Genomic DNA, 12,393 nt, shown 5'->3' on the forward strand with positions numbered 1-12,393 from the left:
TTAGAGAGAGGCCCTGCGCATAGAGTGAGAAGGAGACTAGTTTCACTGTTTAACCTTCTGGGTCACTTGAATTTTTTTTTTTTTTTTTTTAAATCAAGGACTGTATAAACTTTTCAAATAAATAAAAGCAAAGAGAACTTGGAGTCCTAGAGACCTGAATTTGCTTCGGCCACTGCCAACCACAGGCTCTGGGACCTTCGTCAAGCGGCTTCATCTACTTAGGCCTCAATATCCTTACATGTACTGTGAGACTAATCATAGCACCCGTCTCACAGAGGTACAGTGAGTTAATGGGACAATAATACATATAATGTGCTTTGCAGAGCCCCTGGTACATAGGAGGTACTCAATAGAAGGATGGCAATAAAATACACACCAAAAAAGTTAATGAAGAAAACTTTGAATCCATCCTTAATTAAAAGTAAATATGAGACAATAGTTAGCTGAGGAGGGATGGGGAGTGCAAGGCATAAAAATGCCTTCTTTACAACCACCTATTTGCTATCAGCAGGTGGAGATTAAGTGAAGCCACCATCTTGAAAGATATGAAAGCTGTAAAGTCTGGGGGAAAAAAAGCTTTCAATTCCTCAAAAGCAGAGCCTAAAATCCAGCATTTCTAAGCAGTTCATCAGCCAATGGAAGTCCTCAGCCAAAAAGCAGTCTCCCCTTATCCTGAGCCCAGAGAATACAATGAGGAAGCAGGATCCTGCAAAGATGAGAAAGAAATTCTAAGGCTCATCTTGCACGGCTTTGCAAATGCTAATATTCACAGGAATCTTATTTCTGGGGACCTTATTAAAGTGCCATTTCTGACTCAGCAGGTCTAGGGGGGCCCGAGTATCTGCATCCCTAACAAGCTCCCAGGTGATGTCAGGGATGCCGATGCTGTTGGTCCATGGACCACACTCTACACAACAAGATCCTACTGGCCCCAAACTATACTTCCATCATTTGTCAGCAATGACAGTCTTGAGTGATTCTGATCACTGCAATACTTTCTCTCCTAGTAACCACCAGGCCAATTCTCAATCACTGGTTCTCCATCAGAGGCAGATACAGCCCCCAAAGGACACTGGGCAAGGTCTGGAGATATATTTGGTTGGCACAAACTGCAGGGGGGAGGGTGCTGCTGGCATCCATGGCTAGAGGCCAAGGTGCTGCTAAATATTCTGCAATTCACACATCAGCTCCCACCACAAAGAGTGATCTGGTCCCATAGGTCAATAGTGCCAAGGTTGAGAAACGCTGTTCTAATAAACAGAAAATATAAATCAAATCCTGTCATTCATCCCAAGATGACATAAACCCCAATTTTGGAAATGAGTCTTCAATGCAACATTGTTCTTTCTCATGGCTAGGTCTGAGGCTGGGGAGGGTAACAGATCAGAGGAAAGAACAGGATGGTGTATGTGCAGAAGGAGTCACCAGGTCATAGTCCATATTTTGTTTAAAATCAAGCCTATGAGGGATGCCTGGGTGGCTCAGTGGTTGAGTGTCTGCCTTTGGCTCAGGGTGTGATCCCAGGGTCCTGGGATCAAGTCCTGTATCATGTTCCCAGCAGGGAGTCTTCTTCTCCCTCTGCCTATGTCTCTCCCTCTCTTTGTGTGTCTTTCATGACTAAATAAATAAAATCTTAAATAAATAAATAAATAAATAAATAATAAATAAATAAATAAATAAATAAATAAAATCTTAAAAAAAAAAAAATCAAGCCTATGTGAGGGCATGGGGGTGACTCAGTTGGTTAAGTGTCTGACTCTTGATTTCGGCTCAGGTCATGATCTTAGGGTCCTGAGATTGAGGCCCAGGACATGATGGTTTTGGATGAAAGGGACTAGCATGCTGGTTCCTGTGACATCACTATGCCTGTTCTGGGTAGATATTTTAACAGATGGGACTAGAAAAGCACACCAGGCAGCAAAACTTCCCCATTGACAGGAACAGGTACGTAATACCAGGAAATGGAGGTATAACCACAAAGGCACAAATGAAAGAGGTGTTCCAATTGGCCTCAGCTCTCCAGCAGCACAAAAATCAGGCTGGGTACACCCAGACTCTTGCCCAATATAGGAAACATCATTGGGACTGCAGAGCCCAGGGCAGCCAATATCCTTAAGAAGCCTCCTACTAGAACCTGGAAAGCAGCCTTGAAATAATGATGATAATAATAAGCAGCTGAAAAACGCACACTGACATCTGATCATGTGAAGCTGGGAATGGAATATCAGGGTAATGGGTGTCTAGTGACCTTCATGGGGCAATAACTCATCACAAAGCTTTTGACTTGCTGGGAGAATCAGCATTCTAGAACTGGGTCAGGTTCCTGGTTCGCATAGCGTTGCCCAGAGCAACCCAAAGAGGCTGGACCCAGGAGGACACAGATGTTTCATCTGACTTTGGAATCAAAACCAAGGCATGTCCTAGTTCCCCCCTCAGCAGCCACTCCCAATTCTATCATTCATAAATTTGCCCAGACCCCTCTTAAACTGCATTTATATATCCTGCCAGGGCCACCTCTGGAGATAATGAGTTTTAGAAGATTCTTACCTGCTGTGTTAAGCAGTACTTCCTTTCTTTGGTTACAACAAGAAAAAGAAGAATTAGGGGTGAGGCAGCAGAGAGGCTAATGTTGCTTTCATCAAGGAACAATCTTGGGTGTGGAGGGTAGAAATATTTAATATGCTGGAACCATAAGGCATTTAAGTAGCAACCATAAACTCAAGAAATCCAATGGCTTCAAGTGTTTTGGTTGATCAAAATCACTCAATGCTTATTTATGAAAAATAGGACTGGACAAAGGCATAATTTCTGTTAGAGTTATGTAGTTAGGAAGTAACTCAAATAGCATGGAGTCCAGCAATGTTTAAATCACACAACCCTGAATTGATTGCAAATATGCAGGGAATGGAGGTTGGTGAAAAACAGGGAAATCTGCTAGGAGAAACAATAAATACCACGGCTCTCTGCATAGCAAGGGATGCCACAGAACCTTCAGGAAAAGTTGCTACCAGTCCTCAGTGGACATGAAGAGCCAACCCACCCTGGTGTAGTCCCATCCACCACAAACACTCTCATTGCAATATGGCACACCCTGGACTGATCCTGGAACAGAAGAGAGACATAAAGGAAGAAACTGGTGAAATCAGAATAAAGTCTCAAGTTTAATTAATAGTAATGTGCAAATATTAATCTCAGTTTTGACAAATGTGGCATAGTTATGTAAGATGTTATAACAGTAGGGGAAACTGGGAGAAGGGTATTGGGAACTCTCTGTGCCATCTTTGCAACTTCTCTATAAATCTATTCCAAAGTAAAAGGTTTATTAAAACTAAGAGAAATGTTTTAAGGCAAACATATTTCACAACACTTCAGAGCCACTATACTGAGAGTTAGAAGTCCATAAAAATCATTGAGATTTTTGAGAATCAAGACTTAAGGCAAAGTACATGAAAAGATATTTTTCTAAAGAAGACATACAGACAGCCAACAGGTATATGAAAAGGTGCTGAACATCGCTCATCATCAGGGAAATGCAAATCAAAACCACAATAAGATAGCACTACACCTGTTAGGATGACTAGTATCCAAAAGACAAAAGAGGGGCACCTGAGTGGCTCAGCTGGTTGAGTATCTGACTCTTGATCTCACTCCGGTCTTAATCTCAGGGTCATGGGTTTGGGTCCCACACTGGGCTCCACACCCAGCATGGAGCCTATTTGGAGGGAAAAAAAAAAAAAGACAAGTGTTGGCAAGAACGTGGAGTAAAGGGAATCCTTGTATGGTGTTGGTAGGAATGTTGTTACAACCACTATGCAAAACAGTATAAAGGTTGCTCAAAAACTAAAAATAGAACTACCACATGACCCAATAATCCCTCTTCTGGTTGTATACCCCAAAAAAAATAAATCAGCACCTCAAAGAGATATCTGTGCTCTCATGTTTATAGCAGCATTATTCACAATCAAGATACAGAAACAATCTAAGTGCCAATCAATGGATGACTGGATAAAGTTGTGGTATATAAACCACACAAGGTAATATCTTTCAGCCTTAAAACAAAACAAAACAAAACAAAAACAAAAACAATAAAAGATGGAAATCCTGCCATTTGCAGCAACATGGATGAACCTGGAGGACATTATGCTAAGGGAAATAATATAGGCACAGAGAGAGAAAAAACTACATGAGCTCACTTTTCTGTGAAATCTGAGAGTTAAAAGCATGGAAGCAGAGAATAGGATGGCTACCAGACAGGGAGGCAGGGGAAATGGAGAAATAGTGGTCAAAGGGTGTGAAGTTGGAGTTATAGAGGATAAATAAGTAGATCCAATACGCAGCATGATGACTATGGTTAATAACACTATATTGAACACAGGCAATTTGCTAAGAGAGTAGATTACAGGTGCTCTCAACACAGAAAAGGAAAAAATGGTAACTGTGAGAAGATGGATATGATCATTAGCTTGACTACAGTAATCACTTCACCATGTATATGTACATCAAATCATCATGTTGTACACCTTAAATATATACAATTTTTACTTAAAAAAATAACCTCAAAAAAAAAAATCAGGATGCAGATGGACGAGAATTCCATGATACAAAATGGTGGGGGTGGAGGTGGGAGTGGAGGGTGACACATGCACATGTGTTAAAAAATAAGGAAAAACTGGGCATCTCTCTGGCTCAGTTAGTGGAGTGTGCAGCTAGCTCCTGGCTCTTGGTCTCAGGGTTGTGTGTTCAAGCCCCATGTTGGGTATAGAGATTGCTTAAAAATAAAACCTTTAAAAAAATAAGAAGAAAAAAAAAGTGGATATGTATTAGGACATGGAAAATTCTAAGTAGATAGCCACAGGAGGCAGGGTAAGTATGAAAGCAGCAAGTGTGAAGATGACCAAGACTGCAGTGACCCATTACAATGTCATCTCACCCCAAAGAAAACCGGGACCTTCTAAAATATGGGCCTTGTTTTGTTTGTTTAAAGATTTTATGTATTTTATTTTAGAGAGAGATAGCAGGGGGAGAGACCCAGTGAGGGGGGAGAAAAACCCAAGCAGACTCTGCACGGAGCACAGAGCCCAACGTAGGGCTCAATCGCATGACCCTGAGATCAGACCTGAGCCAAAACCAAGAGTTAGATGCTTAATCAACAGCGCCACTCTGGCACCCCTAAAAGATGGGCCTTGTGATAGACAGCATGAGCCACAATCCACACTGACATGTATCCTCTACAGGCACTGTGTAATTTACAGAACAGGAGTTACACTTGTTAAACCCAATAAGCCTAGAGCCTATAAAACAGCCTGGAAGAAAAAGACTAGGACAAAACCTGGGAATTCGGACACAATATCAAAAACAACATCAAGGTGTACCAAAACTCAAAGTTACTGGGGTAATTCATCACCACTCACTGGCTCACTTGAATGGAGACAGGTTTTTTATTTTTTGTTTTTTGTTTTGAGACAGGTTTTTAAGACATAATCGGTAAGTTCATGCATAGAAACATTAACTGCTCATTTAAGAAGACTATAGAAATACAAAGGCAAGGCAAGAAAAGACTGAGTATATGAATTGTATCTATTGGAAACTGTATCAAATCTTTCTAAAGGCAGAAAAAGAAGACAGGCTTGAAAATATACTGTTGATTAAAAGCCCTGAACCTTGGAAATTTGGGGGCTGATGCCTAAAGATTAGAAAAATTAAGTAACATCCAGAAAGAAAAAGAATTGCTAAGATTTATAAAAATGTAGTCTATTTAAATATTTGCGCACATTAGAGAAACCATCAAAATTACTTTTAACTGGACAACACTGGATCTTAACCCAACTCATACATTATGACAATATGCCTCCAACTAGAAGCCTAGTTTTGACACCTTAGAAATGGATTCCACTCCCCACGTCCCCTCATCACCAAAGATAAAACACAGACCAACTGCTTTCCTACTGGTTCTACTGTGCTAATCACTGGGTCACATTCAATCAACAACACATCCAAAAATAAAAAAGGTTTAACAACAAATTACCAATTTGTAAAACAAACAAACAAAAAAAGCATTTGGGTTTTGTTGATAATAAATCAGGTCTCTGTTTTTAATGAATTTCGTTTGCACTAAATAACCCCAAAGAGACACGTATATGAATGACTCCACTGTGCGTCTACATTATAGATTTTATAAGCCTGTGAGCAAAGACAAATATTCTCGAGGAAAACAAATGAACACAGAGAGACATTTATGGTTCTGCTGCAGGCTTGGCCATTCGCAGAGCAACCTCACACTATGCCTCATTTTTGAGTCTTTTTTCCTAACCTGTGAAGGATATACCTACGCTTATTTTTCCTCTGAGAAGAAACTGTCAAAGCGAGTGACAACACTTGAACTCCATCAGTCTGCCCTTTTAACTCACTGAGGGATGATGTTCTGAAGGCCATGTAAGCAGAGAGTTTGATAAATAACCCCGGTCTGTGCAAACAATTTTGGAAAAGAATTATCACTTACCGACAGCTCCATCATTAGCCTTTTCTATCCCCTGTAGATAATTAAGGCCCTTATTTCTATAATTTATACCACCTTCTGTGGGACAGAACAATTGCAGATCATTCCTAAGTGTTTACACTCAATTCCAACACCGGAAGTGAAGGACTATGGCTCTACTTACAGTTACGAATGTTATTCCAGTCAATTTTAGAGAAGAAAGGGTGGCAGCACAGGCCTTCAAACTTCAGTCTCTCTCTCTGGCCACACAGCAAACTCTGAATCAGATCAAGTAATTCACCACTAACTTTGGGATCATCTGGAAACTTCAAAAACCGCTATTCCAAAAAATAAAATACAATAAAATAGAATAAGCACCCTCTTAGCAGATTCCACTTCTCATGTTCCAAAGTTAAAAAAGTATTTCTCATATATGCAAGTTCCCCCCCCCCCTTTTTTTTTTGTTTGTTTAAAAGAAGGAAGTTTTGTGCCCTCTTAACTTTGGACCAAAGGCATGTTCCCAAAATAAATGGCCTGTTCACATCAATAGGCCTTGTTCCTTTGCAAGGGTTCAATATCCTTCATGATTTGACCCCGCTCCTCTCTGTCTCTTGTAGCTACACTCCCCATCTCGCTCTTTGCTGTCCAACAATGATGAGCTATTTAAAGCTGCCTGAACAAATCATGCTGTTCTCTCTGCCTAGAACGCCCTCCCCAGCCCGCACCCCTCTTCCACCCTATCACTGCCCCCACCATGCTCCCTCTGCAATCTACTCTGCACAAACACAGAGCACTGTGATTTCTGTGTGATAACAGGGAAAGAAGGCAGAGAGCCTTTTCCTTGCTCATCACTGCAAACCCAGTTTACTAACCATGCCTAGTGCAACTCACTCATTACTGAATAGCAGACTGAAATGAAGGAGATAAATTGGCCCCAAGAATCATGCAAAGGAAAACTTTAACCCCAGAGGAGACTCGAGAATAACAAGTAATATTATATGTATGTATTAAGCATATAAAATATGTATTATACACACGAAAATATGTATTAAGTATTCCAGAAAGATGAGATTGAGTTAGAAAAACCTATGAAGTTTCCCTTTTGCCTAAAACATACATATTTAATCATATCCTTAAGAAATGGGCTTAGTATACTGGAACATACAATTATTAGAAAAGAGTTTTAATTCCACTTCATATATATTCCTATAATTCTAATCCCTATACCCATATGATTTTACTAACATATTCAACAGCTAAGAGTACTGAGAAAGAACACAGCATAATATTAAAGGAAGACTGCCTGTCACTCTAGGTAAGTTAGTTACTTAACCATTTTGGCCTTGGTTCCTCATCTGTGAAATGAAAAGAATATCTACCTCTTACATTGTTTGAGGATTAGCCAAGTTAATGAACTATATTTCAAGTCTAAGACCCAGTTATTACCTTAACAGCACTAAAATCAAAATGCATTTTATAATCAATGAAATGATAGATTAATTGGCAACAGTTCTTTTTTAATAGTACCTAAAATAATGGCATAGGCTTACAATGACTGGCAGCTGAGAGTCAATAAAATACAATTACTAAAGCGTTTAGAGCAGCTTTTAGCCCAAAGTGCTTTATAGGTATTTGCTATTGTTATTATCTGGCACTGCTGATTTACATTACAAATGTTCACTCATACATTTTTAAATGACAGTTCTTGATATTACTTCAAAATCTCCTAATAGCTCTTTACCTGGAAATTCATGATGTTACTGAAGGTTCTGGCCGAAGTTCCCTCTGTGAATGGGGACCTTCCATAAACCATTTCATATGCAATCACTCCCACTGACCACCAATCACAGTCTAGACTATAGATGCCTTTCCCGTCCCCATTCATCACGGTCAACACTTCAGGGGCCATGTAATCTGGAGTCCCAATCGGGAGTTTGGCGCTCACCTGGAAATCCATAAATAAAATGAACATGGCAAACTTTCAATTATTCTCAAATAGATTGCCAACAACCACATTTCAGACACAAGCTGATTTGCTACTGATTACTATTCTCCCAGGTACTTAAGCCTTCTGTCAAGTGGCATGCTGTCAGAAAATGCAAACGATTTACTAATTAAAAAAAAAAAAAAAAAGCACATAATATAATCCAAAGGCAAAAGGGCAAGAGTTGATGATACATGCCCTTTGGTTGCACAAATAACAGTTGGATATATAACTAGAACAGAAGAGGTCTTTCCTGATATACATTCCACAAAGCTTCTCTTACTTATGAAAACAGCAAAATGATTAATAAATCCTAAAGATGAATCTATAAGATCAATCTACCCATTACTGAAAACCTGGCAGCTATAACTGGGGCAAAACAATATGGCAAACTCCTTGTATCTCAAGTTTAAATATCTGGAATCACCATTCCTACTTTGAGCCACCCACAGGGAAAAACATGATAAATTTCCACCAGAGGTCCAAGGTGAATGAGCTCATTTTCCTCACCCCCAACTCCTATTCCTGTGGTTCCCTCCCCACTGTTCAGAAATCCAGAGCCCTCCAACCCAAGGACACTCAGGCACCTGACCTTGGCAGAGAAAGGTTAGGGCAGTGTACTAGGTCTTTTTCTAAGCTAAATATATCCCATTTAAAGAACTGTCCTAAAAAAATAAAAGAGAAAAAAGAACTGTCCTTTTTTTCTGAGAATTTGTCCTTCTGTCGGGGGGGGCGGGGGTTAGATTTATTTATTTATTTATTTATTCATGAGAGACACACAGAGAGAGACAAGGACATAGGCAGAGGGAGAAGCAGGCTCTCTGCAAGGAGCCAGATGCAGGACTCAACCCAGGACCCCGGGATCACAACCTGAGCCAAAGGCAGATGTTCAACCACTGAGCCACCCAGGCATCCCGGTCTTTCTGTTTGTGTTTATAAGCCCTTTGTTTCTGAAATGATGCTGATGAAAGGTTTTCTGCCCCCACCCCAACCCCATCCCTTCCTAGACAACAGAGGAAGCCAGCAACCTTTTCAGCCTTGAAAATTGTTTTGAAGTCTTAATGACTCATGAAATTTGAAGGCTAAGGATCACCTCTCTGACTTCTCTATCAAAACAGACAGGGCCTGATGTTAGTCATATACTGTATTGACCAATAATCCTACGGCTGCCCAATAACCCTGCCTTTAAAAAGGCTTCTCTTGCATGAGCAGTTACATGGGCACTAAAGAACCTTCTCCCCATTAAAGAATGTTGAGTGCCCCCTGAGCGACCTTAGAGATTTTATAGGGATGGCCACACATTTCTAAGGCTGGGTTTTATATCCCTTCCCTAGAGACGGAGACTCAAGCTCTTCCAGACTGTAACTTTAATCTTGTCTATCCCTCTGCCCCAAAGACCCACAGTTATAGGAAACAGACCCATTCTCCCTACTGCTTCTCTTTTCACCCCTTCTTTCAAGCCCACTAGGCGTTTTTCCAAACCCTAATTCCAGATAGCAGTGTGATACTGGTGTTCTTGACACTAGTCATCCATTGCTTTGGGCAACAGAATCTCCACTGAGGGGCAACTGGCCAACTCAGTCAATGGAGTATGCAATTCTTAATCTTGGAGTTGTGAGTTCAAGCCCCACACTGGGTGTAGAGATTAGTTTTTAAAAAGAAAAATCTTTATTGAAGAAGAAGAAGAAGGAGGAGGAGGAGGAGGAGGAGGAGGAGGAGGAGGAGGAGAATTATTTTCATTGCAAGTACCTACTGGGAAAAGCTAGATGGTCACACTACCCAAGAAAGCCACAAGCCATTGCTGATGGACAAAAGAGGGGAGAAAGGAGACAATATCTGTTCTAAGACAGGGCACCTTAAGCTTGAGGAGCTGAAAGCAGCTTAAGTCAAGGGAAAACCTTGATGCTGGGGAGCCTATCCTAAGACTTCTTTTTATATGTGTGTAAATGTTAATGAGCTCAGAACAGGATTAGGATTAAACTACAGGGATTTGGTAAAAATCCTCAATACTGACAATGAGAAATAAAAATATTTTTTAAATATGAAAACAAGAGAAGAAAAACTAATGTCATCATTAAATGCTTATCCTTTTTAATTACCTTGCAGAACTATTACTACGCAATCCTTAAATATGCATCGTTTGCACTTGTTGGGTTTTATCATCACACTGGACTGAGAATATTCAGTTCTCCTTGTTTGCAGCACACAGGGCTTGGTCACTTGTTCATGAGCAAACAGTCAAAAGGAACTTGACTGGGTCGAGTTTATCAGCATGACCCAGCAAGGGGTGTTAAGCCATCAATGCCTCATTTTCAAACTCATGATGAGATTTATCCAAGAAAAGTCAGATAACTCCCTAATTCCTGCCCCACAACAGGTATGCGATTATACACATTTATCTAGTCATATTTCAGGAGATAGAGAGGTTAAGAAAAGAAACAATAAAGGATTAACTTAGATTTCTTTACAAGCAGAGAGAAGAAAACCACTGTCTGCGGCCTCCCAGTCTTCTTTCCATTAAATGCTTAAACATAAAACTATTTCAACCTAACTTTCCCCATGTGGCTACACAGGACAGAAACATCCACCTGCAGAAGCGGGGGTGAGATGAGGGGTTGGGGACCAGGAATGGTATCACTATGTTGTTCCTCTTGGGGAAAAAGGATAAAATCTTTTCACTCCTACATAAATCTCACTAAAGGCTATCGCCCATGGATTTTCAACTGCTCAATGAGGCTGATTAACACTTAATACACTATACTGCTCTTTATTTATAATCTCCTTACAAGTATTTGTGTGGGAGCTGAATGAGAAGGGTTGAAAGAAAAAAAAAGAGAAAGGTTGAAAGAGTTCCGTAGTTGCCACTCTGAGATTCTAATAAGATAAAGTGGGTACCCTAAGGGCAGACAGCACATAGCAGCAGGTAAATGGTATATCTCAGCTCAACACCCAAACCTCTAAGCAGTATGGTCCCCTTTATTAGTAAGAATACTTCAAAGCAACATGCTAAGAAGCTTAACATAATGACAATGGAAGATGTAAAAACCAACAGATCCAAGTGTCACAAATATCTAACATTCACAAATAATATTTAAGAGTGGTAGGGGAAAGGACTGATTTTGAGTGAGTCACATACGTGAATTTCAGTAAATGTAGATTATATTGTATATATTTTGAGTACAAAAAATATTCAGAACCTCCTTTAGGCCTATAAAACATTCTGTTTAAAAGAAACACATGTTGGGATGCCTTGGTGGCTCAGTGGGTTGAGCATCCAACTCTTGGTTTCAACTCACATCATGATCTCAGAGTCATGAGACTAAGCCCTGTCAACGGGCTAAATAAGCTCCATGCTCAGTGCAGTCTGCTTGAGATTCTTTCCCCCTCCTACCTCCCTCTCCCCTCCTCCTTTTGTGCACTCTCTCTCAAATAAATAAAATCTTTATAAATAGATCTTAATTAAAATCTTAATAAATAAAATCTTAAATATGTTTAACCCACTTCCATTGATCAAAAATACAAATAAAAAGTATGATTCTATATCCATATTTGACTTCATCCAGATTGTAGATTACTAATCTTCTATAATTAAAGGGCCTTTTCACTTAAAACAATACTAAAAATTCCTTCCTACTTATGTGCTTATCACATTCTGGCCCTAAAAACACAAAGTTCTGGAGGGGCAATTCTTTATCCGAGAAAAGAGGAGATGCAGTACTCTCAAGTATGCAGAACTCAATGCCCTATCTCCTTCACCAGAATAATCAGGGGATGAGTGCTAAGCTGCAAATAAACCTGGGTGACTCCGGAGGCTCTGTGCCTGAAGTGAAGGTTGTTCCAATTAGAAAAACTGAAAGGATTAGTCTAAAGCACTGAAAAGCAGAAATTTGAAATGAAAGTCCAGTCTCCCTAAGTCAGGACTCAAAAAGAGTGA

The 12,393-nt window shown here is 40.0% G+C and overlaps 1 protein-coding gene across 11 annotated transcripts in view; it reads right to left on the reverse strand.

The window, feature by feature from the left end:
• The window catches only part of CIT (citron rho-interacting serine/threonine kinase), a 165,206-nt gene that overhangs the window by 115,124 nt on the left and 37,689 nt on the right, over positions 1 to 12,393 (reverse strand). For all 11 annotated transcript variants that reach the window (XM_038575284.1, XM_038575288.1, XM_038575286.1 and 8 more), the window contains 2 exons: positions 8,217 to 8,420; positions 6,660 to 6,813 (listed from right to left, as the gene is read on the reverse strand). In XM_038575284.1, coding sequence (XP_038431212.1) covers positions 6,660 to 6,813; positions 8,217 to 8,420 — 358 coding nt within the window. The remainder of the gene's footprint in view (positions 1 to 6,659; positions 6,814 to 8,216; positions 8,421 to 12,393) is intronic.

The sequence above is a fragment of the Canis lupus genome, chromosome 26 (assembly GCF_011100685.1).
Source record: "Canis lupus familiaris isolate Mischka breed German Shepherd chromosome 26, alternate assembly UU_Cfam_GSD_1.0, whole genome shotgun sequence".
In the NCBI taxonomy this organism is placed as follows: Eukaryota; Metazoa; Chordata; class Mammalia; order Carnivora; family Canidae; genus Canis; species Canis lupus.